This window comes from Schistocerca cancellata, chromosome 8 (genome assembly GCF_023864275.1).
Source record: "Schistocerca cancellata isolate TAMUIC-IGC-003103 chromosome 8, iqSchCanc2.1, whole genome shotgun sequence".
NCBI classification, from domain to species: Eukaryota; Metazoa; Arthropoda; class Insecta; order Orthoptera; family Acrididae; genus Schistocerca; species Schistocerca cancellata.
In genome coordinates this window covers 399,764,914-399,781,683 of record NC_064633.1, presented here as the reverse complement: position 1 = coordinate 399,781,683, position 16,770 = coordinate 399,764,914, and the positions used below count along the sequence as shown (strand labels likewise).

Genomic DNA, 16,770 nt, shown 5'->3' with positions numbered 1-16,770 from the left:
TCAATAAAAATTTGCAGTACTTCAGAGATAAATTCGTTGCCTTTGTTTACTATATGAATTATTACTAGACTATCATTTATAATGTCAAAAATTATATCAAGTTTGATTAAGATGGGCAGCGGCGATAGATTTATGGTAGATTTAATTGGGATGTTTTAGCTAAATTAATTTTTATGTTCTGTAAATGTAGTCCAGGCACTTCGTCCTGTCTGACCTACATATTGTACCTTTGTTTCTAATGTGACCACAGTGGCTTCCAGATATTCGTGATGATTGTGGAAACACATCCACAGGCTCATGGGGTGCTTGAGTGAGATGTAGTGTCTCTTAGCTTCCACAGTATTGTTACTTCCATGTATTGTAGCAGGATACAGCTTTCTGACCTTTTCAGGCACTTTCTGTTGACTTCATGCAAACTTCCCACAGCGGGGTGAACTGTTGTTAGGATAATCCATGTGGATTATCCATTCTTTTATTTCTATTTATTTCTTATGGTCAGAGTAGAATGGACGGAGTAGACAACTTTATTTCAGTTTGTTTTACATCTTTTAGTATTTTATTCAGTACTACGCCTTTTCCGTTGTGAAAGCTACCATATAGATACCGTGTTTCCGACTGGTTTCAAAACTTACACTCATAATTCCAAGAACAGTTTATTGGGTTAAATCCACAAGTATTATCACGCCGTCTGTATACCGCTCCCGTTCACGAAGGTACGATATGCATGATAAGAGCTGCGTTTCCAGGTATCAGTATTGAACTGAAGGATCACTAATATATAGCACAATAGAAGTACCTCTAGCTCACTTTTGTGGTGACCTGAAAAACATTATAGTGACCATTTTTCTTACGTCGTCAGAGTTAAGGGTAGTTTCATTATTGCATTCCTCTTTTCCTACCATTTGCTTTCTTTTCATATATCCGTAATTACTACACACACCATCATACTCTAATTTTCATCTAACCTTACTATTTTTTCCTTATTCCTGTTTGCAGCTCCTCGAGAACTATTTCGTACTAGATGTACCACTAATCTGTCCCTTCTTTTCGTAAGGAATTTGTGTAGACTTCTTTCCTCCTCTATTCATTTTTGTACCTCTTGATTTGCTACCTTATTTTTACTACATTGCAAATAACAGTAGTTTTCTTATTCACGTTCCAAATGGTAATTATTCCTCTTCCATACAATGCTACACTTCGAACGTACACATTCAGGAACTTGTTCCTCAATTCCATATCAATATTTGGAATCAGTTTAGTTCTTTTATTGAAGAAAGCTTTCTTTGACTGTATCAAACTACTTTGGCTGTCTTCCTTGCTTGAGACATCCGACATAATATTGCTTCTGAGACAAGAATTCGTTAAATTTTTACACAAACGTATCCTTCCAAATTTCTTTCGTCTTTGCCTTGTTCACCTGTCAGTAGCAATCTATGCTAACTAAGCCGTTCATTCTTGTCAGCAAGTTCTTTGTTTTACTGCCGACCAGAATAGCATTTTAAAATCCAAGGGTCATTACCGGGTTGTGTCATTTATGCCCATAGGCGCCGCAGCCAGCAGCCAACTGGTCTGGAACTCGAGATGCGCTGACATACGGCTCGGAGTGTCCTCAGGGAGGTGCTGGCTCTGAGGACTGCCTGTACGTCAACGTGTACGTACCTTTGGTGAACGACAGCTCTCCCCTGGCCGTGATGGTCAACATCTACGGTGGGGCGTACACGGGGGGTTCCTCTACATATAGGGCGCCCGACTACTTCATGGACAAGGGTGTGCTGCTGGTCACTTTCAATTATCGAGTCGGCTCCATTGGTGAGTAGTTCCATGGCAATGCTCCCCTAGTTCCTAGAAACAAAATATAACAATTTATGTCTGCTTAGAAACGTCAGTTTGAATAAAATTTTTGCTGGCACTTAAGAAGATAGACTAATTGTCGTAATTTCCAATCATGAATACAGCAATAACCCATGCTCGAGTAGGATGTGTTCCACATTGTCCTAAACTTTTTCTACGCTCTTTATAACCAGTGGCTAAGGTTTACAAGTTCATGTACCTATTCATAACATGTCCCTGTACCCCACAATATCTCATTATTTACGTGTAACATGAGACAAAACATAATGACTATTGCCAACAACGAGAGTGAATAAATTGGTCTGGTGTTGTTGGTGCGTGACACAGTAAGGAGAATAACGGGTGTCACATTACATTACATTACGTAGATCACGCGTACGACATTTCGTAATGATGTGGAATGTGTCAGTTTAATATAACGTTTCTTTAAATGATGTTATTCATTTCCTTTTTCTTACAGTTGCTACATCATATCTAAAAATTCATAACTTGAGTAGAATAAGTTGTCATTCAAAAATAATTTTGATTTATTTTTAAATCCTGGTTTGGTAAGTGTCACACTTTAATCGCTATTTGGTAAACGACCAAAGATTTTTGTAGTAGCTTAATTGTCTCCTTTATGTGCCAGAGTCAAATTTAGCCATGAATAGTGAATATTATCCCTTCTTCTAGTGTTGCAGCTATGCACTTTACTATTATTTTTGAAATTTCGTGAGTTACTGATAAGATATTTCATAAGTGACTGTACAAACTGTGAAGGTACTTTGAATATCCCTAGGTCCTTAAATAAATATCTACAAGATAATCTTGGGTTGCCTTCAGCTGTTATTCTGATTACGAGCTTTTATGTAATGAATAATTGCTCTCTTCATGATGAACTACCCAAAAATGATGCCATATGAAAGCAGTGAATCAAAATAGGCACAGTAGGCTAATTTACTGATTTGTTTATCACCAGAATTTACAATAACCCTAAAAACATAAGCAGCTTAGCGCAAACATTTCAGCAGGTCGTCAATGTGTTTCTTCCAAATCATTAGTGCACAGAAACAAAAATTTTGAATATGCAGCCTTATTAACTCACTTCTACTCGAAGTCTATATTTAACAATGGTATTATGCTATTTACAGTACAGAGCTGAATACAGAGCGCTTTCTCAAAATGTATTGAGAGTCCATTTGCAGAGAACCGCTTGATAATTTTCAGAAAGATATTATTTACAATTTCCTCTGCTAATCCCTGTTTCTTTGGGTGTGATTACTATACTTGCATCACCAGCAAAAAAGAACAAGCTTTGCATCTTCATGAATATAGAGTGGCAAGTCACTGATGTGTATTAAGAATAATAGGGGCCCAAGGCTGAACCCTGTGGGACATCATTCTTGATACCTCCACAGATAGAGGTCTCTGCTGAGTTTTTTAGACTATCTCCACTGTTAATTTCAATCTTCTGCATTCTTCTAGTTAAACCATTTGTACACTTTCTCACTTACACCACAGGACTGAAGCATATCTAAAACAATTTCATGATTCACACAATCAAAAGCCTTTGGGAGATCACAAAAAAGGATGATGTTCAGCTATTCAGAGTATTTAATATTTGATCAGTGAAAGCATATATGCCATTTTCTGTTGAAAAGCCTTTCTGGAAACTAAACTAGTATTTTGTTAATACTTCATTTTTACAAACATGTGAATCTACTGTTGGAATACATCACTTTGTCAAGAATTTTGGTAAAACAATCAAAAGTAAATAAGGTAGTAGTCAGTTATACCCATCTTTATGTAATGGTTTAACAATAGCATATTTCAGTCTATGCAGAAAAATGGCCTGTTCCAGTGAGATTCTACATATGTGGCTGAGAAACTTGCTTATCTGTTGGGAACTAGCTTTTAATACACAGAAGGAAATGTTCCAAGTTACATGTCATGTATTAGTTTTGAGTGGATTCATTATTTTCCTAATTTCAGTAAGAGAAGTGGTTTGAATTTCAATTTTTTCACATTGCATAGGTAATGCCTCTTCCATATGCAGCCTTGAATTTTCTAATAAGCAGCAGGATAGCATTTTCTCTACAACAAAAAATTATAATTAAATATATTTTCCACTTCCGACTTTCTGTTAACAAACTTTTTGTATTGAATGTGATAGGAAAACAGTCTTCCGGTGTTCTCAGTTGCCCTGTTTCACTTCTAACAATATTCCAAATTGTTTTAATTTTATTATCACGGGTGCTAATCTCAGACATAATGCACATAATTCTGGACTTTTTAATAACTTTTCTTAATACAGTGCAGTGGTTTTTATAATGTTTGACTGTTTCTGGATCATTACTCCTTCTGACTGTAAGAGACATTTGCATTTCTTGTTTACAAGAAGTTTTATCCCTTTAGCAAGCCACATCATTTTAGATGGTTCCTTACAGCCATGTTTCACTGTGCTCTTAGGGAAATTGTTTTCAGATATACTCATAAAGGTATCATGAAATAGGTTAAATTTGAAATTAGCATCAGGTTCCCTGTGAGCCCTATCCCAATCTAACTGTTACAAGATTCCCTTAAATTTTTAAATATTAAATCCTTATTCAGTGTACTGTTTTGGAGGACTGGTTTGCTTTAACGTTTGGAGCTAAGCCAATTACTGTAATTCGCTGTGCATCATGATCAGAAATAGCATTGTTAGCAGGGAAAGATTTTGGAGGGGGGAGGAGATTAGTGTTTCATGTTACATTAGAGATGGAGCACAAGCTCGAATCAGAGAAGAATGGGGAAGGAAATCGGCCATGCCCTTTCAAAGGAACCATCCTGGCATTTGCCTGAAGTGATCAGGGAAATCACATAAAACATAAATCGTTGTGGATGACTGCAGGTCTGTATCATCATCCTCCCAAATGCGAATCCATTGTGCTTACTACTGTGCCACAAAGCTCGGCACGAAAAGTTCTTATTTGGTTAAATTTATCTTGGTCTATAAAAAGATTATGTACCAGTGTGCTACTTTCCTGTGCTACCATAACTGAGGAGAGTGTATAAACAACATTATATCAGAATTTACGTCATTTGCAGACTACTAATTATAGGTATTAGAAGTCATGTTTTTAGGTTCGTTAGTACTTCCAAATCCATGTAGCAAGAGCAAGCTATTACTGCCTATTTCCCCTGAGGAGAAGGTAATGTGTTTAGGTGTGGATGTGTGGACACAAAACGGTTTGTCTATACTCACAGGTACAGTCCACTTAATGATGCAGTTACAACCATTCAGGAAACAATAGGTAGTAAATTATGTGATGTGTTTCCACGGTATCACACATAACAATAAGGAAACTGTCGAGATTTTATTTTATGACTGATGTCAAGACCTGGGGACCGAACTTCAGCTGATTCGACAGTTTACATCTGTTATTTTTCGGGTTTAAGTTGATTCTGATTCTTTTAGGATTACAATGGCATGTTAATAAGTGGCACATTGTGAATGTGACTTTGAAAAAGCCGTACAAATCAAAGAATAACTTACTGTTTCCTGTGATGGATACATTTTTTTTTTTAAACATAGTACGAATAAACATTTTTATGTACATGTATCTTTCATTTTGAAGCACATTTAGCGAATGCAAGTCAAAAAGTTTCAAATCCCTCTTTTTTGAGCATTGATTCTTCCTGACTAGTCTCTTGTAAACTTCAGCATACTCTACATCACTACTAAACTGCTCTGCTCCTATGTACGTCTTACAATTCACTATCTGATCCGGAGTCTCTGTCTGATCATGGTGTAATCTAATTGAAATCTTCCCCCCTCAGCTATATAACCCAGCTTACTACTTACTAGCTAAAATTTATTACAGAACTAGGTTAGTCTTTCTCATTCCTTGTCCCAAACCCAAATTTTCCTGTAACCCTTTCTTCTACTCCTTCCCTTACAACCGCATTCTAGTCTCCAGTGGCTATTAGATTTTCATCTCCCTTTACATAATGAGTACCCGTTCCATGTCCTCATATACTTTCTCTATGTCTTCATCTTCTACTTTTGGCATCGGCCTGTATACCTGAACTATCGTTGCCAACTTTGGTTTTCTGTCTGTTCTGATGAAAATAACCCTATCACCAAACTGTTTACGGTAACTCACTTTCTGCATTGCCTTCCTATTCATTACGAATACTATTCTAATTATACCATTTTCTGCTGCTGTTGATAATACCCTACACTCATCTGACCAGAAATCCATATCTTCTTTCCATTTCACTTCACTGGTACCACTATATATAGAATAAGTCTTAGCATTTTCATTTCCTAGCTTCCCTACCACATTCAAACTTCTGACATTCCACACCCAAATCCTAGAATGTTATCCTTTCGCTGACTATTCAATCTTTTTCTCATGGTCACCTCCCCCTTGGCAGTTCCCTCCCAGGGATCCGAATGGACTAGTACGGAATCTTTTGCCAATAGAGAGATCATCATGGGACTTTTTCGATCACAGGCCATATGTATGGCTTTGAAAAGGTATACGATCACGCTAATAACTATTGGTCATAACGGTTTTGTTCATCAGTGTAAATGAATGTTATGTAGAGACGATGATAAAGCTAATTCAGACGACTTGAACTGATTCTGACCTCGGCTCCTAATGAATACTGCATTTAAAACCTCATTTAACCAAAGGTAAGATCTGACCTCTTCACAACTCTCTCTTTGTCTCAGAGTAAATGTACTTCCACACTGACAGAAAATTTCTCTGGTTTATAAATAACTTCACTTGTGAGCTACGGGATACTTCTACAAAGCTATGGTTGGTTCATTCCACCAGTTAGAGCAGCCATTTCATTGAACTCAGTATTCTCTTGTTAAAGGTTTTGACTGAAATAGAAACAGATTGGGTCTCAATAAATGACTCCCACGGCTCCTGTTTAAATTACAATGTATAATTAGTTACTTTTATTGTCAAAAACAGTGTGAACGAAGACGTAGATTATTGTCTGCTTCACATTACAATGTACAACTAGTTACCTTTATTGCCAAAACGGTGTAAACGAAGACGCAGATTGTTGTCTAGTTTGTACGTTCGGTTCTCGGAGAGCAATTTGAGATGTATGATTCGGCTAAAAATATAGAAGGCCTATGTTATTGGTGTCAGGTATGCAATGCAAATAAATTTGAGACCAAAATTTTATCTGCCTACTACTTGTAAATTTGGTCCACAATCAGAATGAATTGTTGAATCAGCGTCTTACTGACGTAACGGTTGTAAAGGTTTTGCCTTGCTATTGAAATTTCGCCATTACAGAATTATCAAAGCATAAGTAATTGGTGCAATGTCGCAATACAGATACAAGTTATAAATAGCGGTAAATCTGTTCCGTTGTGTCTATTTTGCAATAATGGGAGCGAAAGCTGTGACCACCCACATAAATAATACAGTTACGTCACTCGTGCTAGTTCTCATGCTGGTTGAAACAAAAAAGCCATTTATTGAAAAAATCTAAAAATGACTCATATACGGAACAAGATGATTAAGAGCACAATATGCGTTACAGCGGGAGAGAAATGGACATCTCTGAGAAAAGGTAATCACAAAATTTGAGAGAAAAATATAGGTACAAGTTAGGAAACAATGAAGAAACACTAGGTAATCGTATAAATTATTCAGTCCATCTACTAAAGAAGTAAATATAAAAAGGTTCAGGTAAAAAAGACAAGGATCTACAACAATATATGTCACTTAGGAATGAAATAAATAGGAGGTGCTGTGAAACGAAGTCAGTATGTGTACACTAAAAATGCGAAAAAATCTGAAAAGAACTGCTCGTCGGAAACATTGAAACAATATAGAGAAACGTCAGAACAATCTTCGATGAAACTGAAAGAAAAATCTTCAAAATTAAGAGTGCAATGGTACTTCCACTACTAAACCCATATGAGAGAGTGCATTGGTGGAAATACGCCTACGAAGGGGAGAACGTATCTAATGGTGTAATTTAGGAAGGGGAGTCGATATACAAGACGTGGGGATCCAGCTTTGAATCAGAATTCAGCAGAGCTTTGAATGACTTGCACTAATGTCGAAGGAACATTACGTGGTTCTACTTAATAACACAGACACTGCTATTTCGTATTTATTCGCCAATACCAGGCCCTCGACTCTCAGTAAATATATGTTCCTCCTGAAAGGAAATATGGGTAACGTACGAGTTAAGTGCCACAACTATCGTAGTTCTTATATTGAAGTTGCTGACAGGAGTAATATGCGGAAGAAGAGAAGAGGAAATTGAGAATACATTAGGTGACTATCAGTTTGGTTTTCAGGAAAGTAAATGCAGCGTGAAATCCGGATTCTAGTCGCGGTCCCGTATAAGGCCGATTGTGGTGCATAACGGTAATTGCAGATACAGTTCCTGGATTTCTTGTCGATGTTCCGTGAAGGGTCTCTTGTTTTGGACATGAATGTATATCATCTGAAGCAGCATTGTATGTTACTTGTTAATAACACAGCCAATACTGTTTTGTATTCAAGTTTGTGTGTATGTCTACGTTCAGTATAATATAAACCACACAACCCTGAAAATAGCAGTGACAGTTAAGTGCCAGAACTATCGCAGTTCATATATTGAAGTTGCTGACAGGAATAATATTCAGAAGGGAAGAAGAGGAAATTGAGATTATATTAGCTGACTATCTGTTTGGTTTACGGGAAGATAAATGCAGCAGAGAAGCAGCTCTGGCACTGCGCTTGATAATAGTAGCAAGACTTAACAAAAATCAAAACACGTTCATACGATTTGTCGGCAAAGCGTTAGAATATGTAGAACGGTGCAAGACGTTAGAAATTCTGAGAGAAACAGAAGTAAGCTATAGCGAAAGATAGGCAAAATACAATATGTAAGAGGGCAAATCAGAAAGTCTTTGCCCCTAAGTAAGACGCAGACAGGTAATCACAAATACACATCCTATTCTCCGTATCATACATTAGTATTGAACATAGTCCCAAAACCTGTTCACACATTTGTTCCGTCACAGCACTAAATTTGAGATGTCGCTGCGGTAGAATTCGTCTGACTGACTATATAGAACCACTATCGGATTGCTGTCTTGTCTTCATCTTTACTTGTGAATCGCTGTCCTGCCAGAAACTTCTTCAGCGGTCCAAAGGGACAAGGTCTCAACTGTATGGTGAATGTTTCAGAATCTCCCAGCGAAGTGCCCAGTGCTTTTGGGCAGTTCTGATTGCCACATGTGGTCTCGCATTGTCGTGGAGCAGAATCACGTTTTCCACAACGAGAATCCCTCGATCTCTTCGCCTGATGACAGCCCACAGACGTGACAGTGTGGATAAATACACTCCTGGAAATTGAAATAAGAACACCGTGAATTCATTGTCCCAGGAAGGGGAAACTTTATTGACACATTCCTGGGGTCAGATACATCACATGATCACACTGACAGAACCACAGGCACATAGACACAGGCAACAGAGCATGCACAATGTCGGCACTAGTACAGTGTATATCCACCTTTCGCAGCAATGCAGGCTGCTATTCTCCCATGGAGACGATCGTAGAGATGCTGGATGTAGTCCTGTGGAACGGCTTGCCATGCCATTTCCACCTGGCGTCTCAGTTGGACCAGCGTTCGTGCTGGACGTGCAGACCGCGTGAGACGACGCTTCATCCAGTCCCAAACATGCTCAATGGGGGACAGATCCGGAGATCTTGCTGGCCAGGGTAGTTGACTTACACCTTCTAGAGCACGTTGGGTGGCACGGGATACATGCGGACGTGCATTGTCCTGTTGGAACAGCAAGTTCCCTTGCCGGTCTAAAGGTAGAACGATGGGTTCGATGACGGTTTGGATGTACCGTGCACTATTAAGTGTCCCCTCGACGATCACCAGTGGTGTACGGCCAGTGTAGGAGATCGCTCCCTGTACCATGATGCCGGGTGTTGGCCCTGTGTGCCTCGGTCGTATGCAGTCCCGATTGTGGCGCTCACCTGCACGGCGCCAAACACGCATACGACCATCATTGGCACCAAGGCAGAAGCGACTCTCATCGCTGAAGACGACACGTCTCCATTCGTCCCTCCATTCACGCCTGTCGCGACACCACTGGAGGCTGGCTGCACGATGTTGGGGCGTGAGCGGAAGACGGCCTAACGGTGTGCGGGACCGTAGCCCAGCTTCATGGAGACGGTTGCGAATGGTCCTCGCCGATACCCCAGGAGCAACAGTGTCCCTAATTTGCTGGGAAGTGGCGGTGCGGTCACCTACGGCACTGCGTAGGATCCTACGGTCTTGGCGTGCATCCGTGCGTCGCTGCGGTCCGGTCCCAGGTTGACGGGCACGTGCATCTTCCGCCGACCACTGGCGACAACATCGATGTACTGTGGAGACCTCACGCCCCACGTGTTGAGCAATTCGGCGGTACGTCCACCCGGCCTCCCGCATGCCCACTATACGCCGTCGCTCAAAGTCCGTCAACTGCACATACGGTTCACGTCCACGCTGTCGCGGCATGCTACCAGTGTTAAAGACTGCGATGGAGCTCCGTATGCCACGGCAAACTGGCTGACACTGACGGTGGCGGTTCACAAATGCTGCGCAGCTAGCGCCATTCGACGGCCAACACCGCGGTTCCTGGTGTGTCCGCTGTGCCGTGCGTGTGATCATTGCTTGTACAGCCCTCTCGCAGTGTCCGGAGCAAGTATGGTGGGTCTGACACACCGGTGTCAATGTGTTCTTTTTTCCATTTCCAGGAGTGTACATGTCGCTATTGATGATACACCTTGTCGCATGAAATCCAGCAGGAGTGGTTCACAGCTATCCCAGAGGGCCGTAGCATCTCTTTCCCAATAGACGGCGCAAAATGGAATTTTTTTTTTGTCACAGACAAACACGGATGTTTCCACACCATGCTCTGCTGTTTGGATTCTGGCGTAAAATGCAGTACCCACGTTTCTCTGCCAGTTACAATGCAGCCCAGCAAACATTACCCTCCTCGGAGTACCGTTCCAGATGCTTCAGTGAAGACGTCATTCGCTTGTCATTTACATGAAAGCCTCCGGTACCCTAAGGACCCATGAACAATGTCGTAAACCCTATCATATGATATACCAAGCTTCCGGGAATAGGCCGTGATGTGCAAACGCCGATCTGCTATCACCACTGCATCCACGCGAGAAATGTTGGAACCAGTCAGCGACGAACGCGGCCTCCCCGACCGTTTATTCTTACGCAAGACTTCATGGTCTTTGTCGAAAACACAGCACCATCATCTCATAGTTCTCACAGCGAGACAGCTCCTCCCTCGCCTCTCCCCCCCCCCCCCACCCAAGAACCATTGATCTTGCCGTTGGGGGGGAGGCTAGTATGCCTCAGCGATACAGATAGCTGTACCGTGGGTGCAACCACTACGGAGCGGTTTCTGTTGAGAGGCCAGACAAACGTGTGGTTCCTGAAGAGGGGCAACAGCCTTTCCCGTAGTTACAGGGGCAACAGTCTGGATGATTGACTGATCTGGCCTTGTAACACTAACCAAAAACGGCCTTGCTGTGCTGATACTGCGAACGGCTGAAACCAAGGGGAAACTAAAGCCGTAATTTTTCCCGAGGGCATGCAGCTTTACTGTATGGTTAAATGGTGATGGCGTTTTCTTGGGTAAAATATTCCGGATGTGAAATAGTCCCCCATTCGGATCTCCAGGCGGGGACTACTCAGGAGGATGCCTTTATGAGGAGAAAGAAAACTGGCGTTCTACGGATCGGAGCGTGGAATGTCAGATACCTTAATCGGACAGGTAGGTTAGAAAATTTAAAAAGGAAAATGGATAGGTTAAAGTTAGATATAGTGGGAATTAGTGAAGCTCGGTGGCAAGATGAATAATACTTCTAGTCAGGTGAATACAGGGCTATAAATACAAAATCAAATAGGCGTAATGCAGGACTAGGTTTAATAATGAATAAAAAATAGGAGTGCCGGTAAGCTACTACAAGCAGCATAGTGAACGCATTATTGTGGCCAAGATAGACACGAAGCCGGAACCTACCAGAGTAGTACAAGTTTATCTACCAACTAGCTCCGCAGATGACGAAGAGATTGACAAAATGTATGATGAGATAAAAGAAATTCTTCAGATAGTGAAGGGAGACGAAATTTTAAATGTCATGGGTGACTGGAATTCGATAGTAGGAAAAGGAAGAGAAGGAAACGTAGTAGGTAAATATGGAATGGGGGTAAGGAAAGAAAGACGAAGCCGCCTGGTAGAATTTTGCACAGAGCATAACTTAATCATAGCTAACACTTGGTTCAAGAATCATGAAAGAAGGTTGTATACATGGAAGAGGCCTGGAGATACTGGAAGGTTTCAGATAGATTATATAATGGAAAGACAGAGATTTAGGAACTATATCTTAAATTTTAAATCATTTTCAAGGGCTGATGTGGACCACAATCTGTTAGTTATGAACTGTAGATTAAAACTGAAGAAATTTCAAAAACGTGGGAATTTAAGGGGATGCGACCAAGATAAACTGACAGAACCAGAGTTTCAGGGACAGCATTAGGGAACGTTTGACAGGAATTGAAGAAATAAATACAGTAGAAGAAGAATTGGTAGCTTTGGGGGATGAAACAGTGAAGGCAGCAGAGGATCAAGAAGGTAAAAACATGAGGGCTAGTAGAAATCCTTGGGTAACAGAGGATATATTGAATATAATTGATGAAAGGAGAAAACATAAAACTGTAGTAAATGAAGAAGGCAAAAAGGAATAAAAACGTCTCAAAATGAAATCGACCGGAAGTGCAAAATGAAACTTCCTGACAGATTAAAACTGTGTGCCCGACCGAGACTCGAACTCGGGACCTTTGCCTTTCGCGGGCAAGTGCTCCACCATCTGAGCTACCGAAGCACGACTCACGCCCTGTCCTCACAGCTTTTACTTCTGCCAGTATCTCGTCTCCTACATTCCAAACTTCACAGATGCTCTCCTGCGAAACTTGCAGAACTAGCACTTCTGAAAGAAAGGATATTGCGGAGACATGGCTTAGCCACAGCCTGAGGAATGTTTCCAGAAGTGCAAAATGGCTAAGCAGTGATAGCTAGAGAACAAATCTAAGAATGTAGAGACATATATCACTGGGGCTAAGATAGATACTGCCTACAGGAAAATTAAAGAGACCTTTGGAGAAAAGAAGACCAGTTTGTATGAATATCAAGAGCTCAGGTGGAAACCGAGTTCGAAGCAAAGAAGGGAAACCAGAAAGAAGGCAGTGTATAGAGGGTCTATACAAGGGCGATATACTTGAGGACAATATTATGGAAATGGAAGAGGATGTAGGTGAAGATCAAATGGGAGATATCATACTGCGTGGAGAGTTTGACAGCGAACTGAAAGATCTAAGTCGAAACAAGGCCCCGATAATAGACAACATTCTATTTGAACTACTGACAACCTTGGGAGAGCCAACCCTGACACAACCCTACCATCTGGTGAGCAAGATACATAAGACAGGCGAAATACCCTCAGACTTCAAGAAGAATATAATAATTCTATTCCCAAAGGAAGCAGGTGTTGACAGATGTGAAGATTACCGAACTATCAGTTTAACAAGTCACGGCTGTAAAATACTAACACGAATTCCTTATAGACGAATGGAAAAACTGGTAGAAGCCGACCACGGGGAAGATTAGCTTGGATTCCGTAGAAATGTTGGAAGACGTGAGGTAGTACTGAGCCTACGACTTATCTTAGAAGATAGATTAAGGAAAGGCAAACCTACGTTTCTAGCATTTGTAGACTTAGAGAAAGCTTTTAACAAAGTTGACTGGAATCATCTGCTTCAAATTCTGAAGATGGCAGGTGTAACATACAGGGAGTGAAAAGTTATTTACAGTTTGTACAGAAACCAGATGGCAGTTATAAGAGTCGAAAGGTATAAAAGGGAAGCAGTGATTGGGAAGGGAATGAGAGGGGTTGAATACTATACTCAATGTTATTCAATCTGTATATTTAGCAAGCAGTAAAGGAAACAAAATAAAAATTCGGAGTAGGAATTAAAATCCATAAAGAGGAAATAAAAACTTTGAGGTTCGCCGATGACATTGTAATTCTATCCGAGACAGCAAAGGACCTGGAAGAGTAGTTGAACGGAATGGACAGTGTCTTGAAAGGAGGATATAAGATGAACGTCAACAAATGCAGAACGATGATAATCGGGTGATGCTGAGGGAATTAGATTAGGAAATGAGACATTTAAAGTAGTAATTTGGATTTGCTATTTCGGAAGCAAAATAACTGATGATGATCGAAGTAGAGAGGATATAAAATGCAGACTGGCGATGGCAAGGAAAGAGTTTCTGAAGAAGAGAAGTTTGTTAACATCGAGTATAGATTTAAGTATCAGGAAGTCGTTTCGGAAAGTATTTGTATGGAGCGTAGACATGTATGGAAGTGAAACATGGACGATAAATGGTTTCGACAAGAAGAGAATAGAAACTTTAGAAATGTGGTGCAACAGAAGAATGCTGAAGATTAGATGGGTAGGTCAAGTAACTAATGAGGAGATACTGAACAGAATTGGGGAGAAGAGATATTTGTGGCACAACATGACTAGAAGAAGGGCTCGTTTGGTAGTACATGTTCTGAGGCTTCACGGGATCACCATTTTAGTATTGGAGGGCAGCGTGGAGGGTAAAAATGGTAGAGGGAGACCAAGAGATGAATACACAAAACAGATTCAGAAGGATGTATGTTGCAGAAGTTATTTGGAGATGAAGAAGCTTGCGGAAGATAGAGTAGCATGCAGAGCTGCATGAAACCAGTCTCTGGACTGAAGACCACAGCAACAACAACAACAGGCTGTGCTTCCTTGTAGATCTCGTTGGACGTTCGTCTCTTGCTCCGTAGAAAACATATCACACGCCGTGGACATATGAACCATAACCGCCATCTTTAACAACTGGCAGCGGCACCGTGTAGCAAAGCTGCCGGAAGATAAGGCCGACAGGAACCAAGGAATGAATAACTTGACTTCGATTTATAGCTGTAATTTGGCTAAAACAAAATAGGGACAAAGAGTTCCCTATTTTATCTCGTACAAGTACCAAGTGGGATCAATAGGAACGGAGGAGCAGAATCAAGGATACGGTCTTTCGCCCCTCCTGTTCAATCTGTATATTGTAAAAGCAATCACAGAAGTAAAGAAAAAGGTTGAAGAGTGGGATTAAGGTACAGAGTGAAAGGATATTAATGATGAGATTTTTTGATAACATTTTATCCTTAATGAAAGTCAGGTTTAATTGCAGAACATGTTGAATGTTCTGGCTAGCCGGTCCCCGGCACGAATCCGCCCGATGGATTAGTGTCGAGGTCCGGTGTGCCGGCCAGCCTGTGGATGGTTTTTAAAGAGGTTTTCCATCTGCCTCGGCGAATGCGAGGTGGTTCCCCGTATTCAGCCTCAGTTACACTATGTCTGCGATTGTTGCGAAAACGTTGCCTCCACGTATGCGTACAGCGTAATTACTCTACCACGCAAACATTAAGGGTTACACTCGACTGGTATGAGATTTTCCGGTGTGGGGGTGGTGCGCCGTTCGAGAGTCTAACGGTTGAGAGACAGCTTGAAGGTTGTTCAAATTGTTCAAATGGCTCTGAGCACTATGGGACTTAACATGTGTGGTCATCAGTCCCCTAGAACTTAGAACTACTTAAACCTAACTAACCTAAGGACATCACACACATCCATGCCCGAGGCAGGATTCCAACCTGCGACCGTAGCAGTCTGGCGGTTCCGGACTGAGCGCCTATAACCGCGAGACCACCGCGGCCGGCTTGAAGGTTGTTCATTAAGCCCTCTGCCAGGTACTTAATAGCAAAGTAATCACGTAGACGTAGACGAATATACAGGAGGACTACACGGAAAAATGTTCTTGAAGACAATCTTACCGAAATTGAGAGGAAAGTAGGTGAGGATGACATGGGAGAAATGATGTTGACTGAAGAGTTTGACAGACCACATAAAGAGACCTAAGCCGAAACAAGAGCCCGGCGTGAATACCGTTTACACAGAATTATTGAGATTCTTAGAATATTCAACCATGACACAACTGTCCCACCTGGTGTGCAAAATATATGAAAGGATAAGTTCCCTCAGTCTTCAAATTGAACTTAATAATTACAATTCAAAATAAATGTTGGTCGGTATTAATATTACCGAACTAGTTTAACAAATCCTGATTTCATATTAGTGACGTGAATTATCTGCAGAAGAAAGGAAAATAACTAGAAGCCTATCTCTGAAAAGATAGCATTTCTGTCTTTAGGGAAAGCTTTTGACAAATTCGGCTGCAATACACTGATCGGTTCTCTGAAGGTGGCAAGTGTAAAAATACAGGGATCAAAGAGTTTTTGCATCTTGTGCTGAAATCAGACTGATGTTATAAGAGTCGAAGCACTTGAAAACGAAAAGTCAGGGTCATAGCCTATCCGGCACAAAGGAGAAATTAGGAATAAGCGTTAATATTAAGGAAGAAGAAATAATAAAGAGTGAGTGAGGGTTCTCCCGTCACTTTGTAATTAGTGATTTCAATGGACGTGGATAATCACTTGAATGGAACGGGTCATATAATGAAAGGAAATCATAAGTTGAACGTCAAATGAAAGTAAAATAAGGCTAATGGAATACAGTAGAATCAATTCTGTCAATGCCGAGGGAATTACAGTGTGGAAATACTGCAACTGGTGGTCTCCCAGTAAACTTGTAGATATACTCATGTCGTCTACCATGTCTAATCTGGTCCACATAGAACGCCATTCACCGCTGTATGGATCTTGACCAGTGTAGGTGTGTACTGAGGCAGCTGAGTAGTTCTCTCCTGTGTGGAGCGTTGCGGATGTCCAACGCACAAGCCGCGCGTTTTCCAGAGAGAAGAA

At 41.0% G+C, this 16,770-nt stretch overlaps 1 protein-coding gene across 1 annotated transcript in view; it reads left to right on the top strand.

Moving 5' to 3' along the window:
• The window catches only part of LOC126095119 (juvenile hormone esterase-like), a 113,728-nt gene that overhangs the window by 32,479 nt on the left and 64,479 nt on the right, over positions 1 to 16,770 (top strand). Inside the window, exon 3 of the mRNA XM_049909827.1 lies at positions 1,545 to 1,809. Coding sequence (XP_049765784.1) covers positions 1,545 to 1,809 — 265 coding nt within the window. The remainder of the gene's footprint in view (positions 1 to 1,544; positions 1,810 to 16,770) is intronic.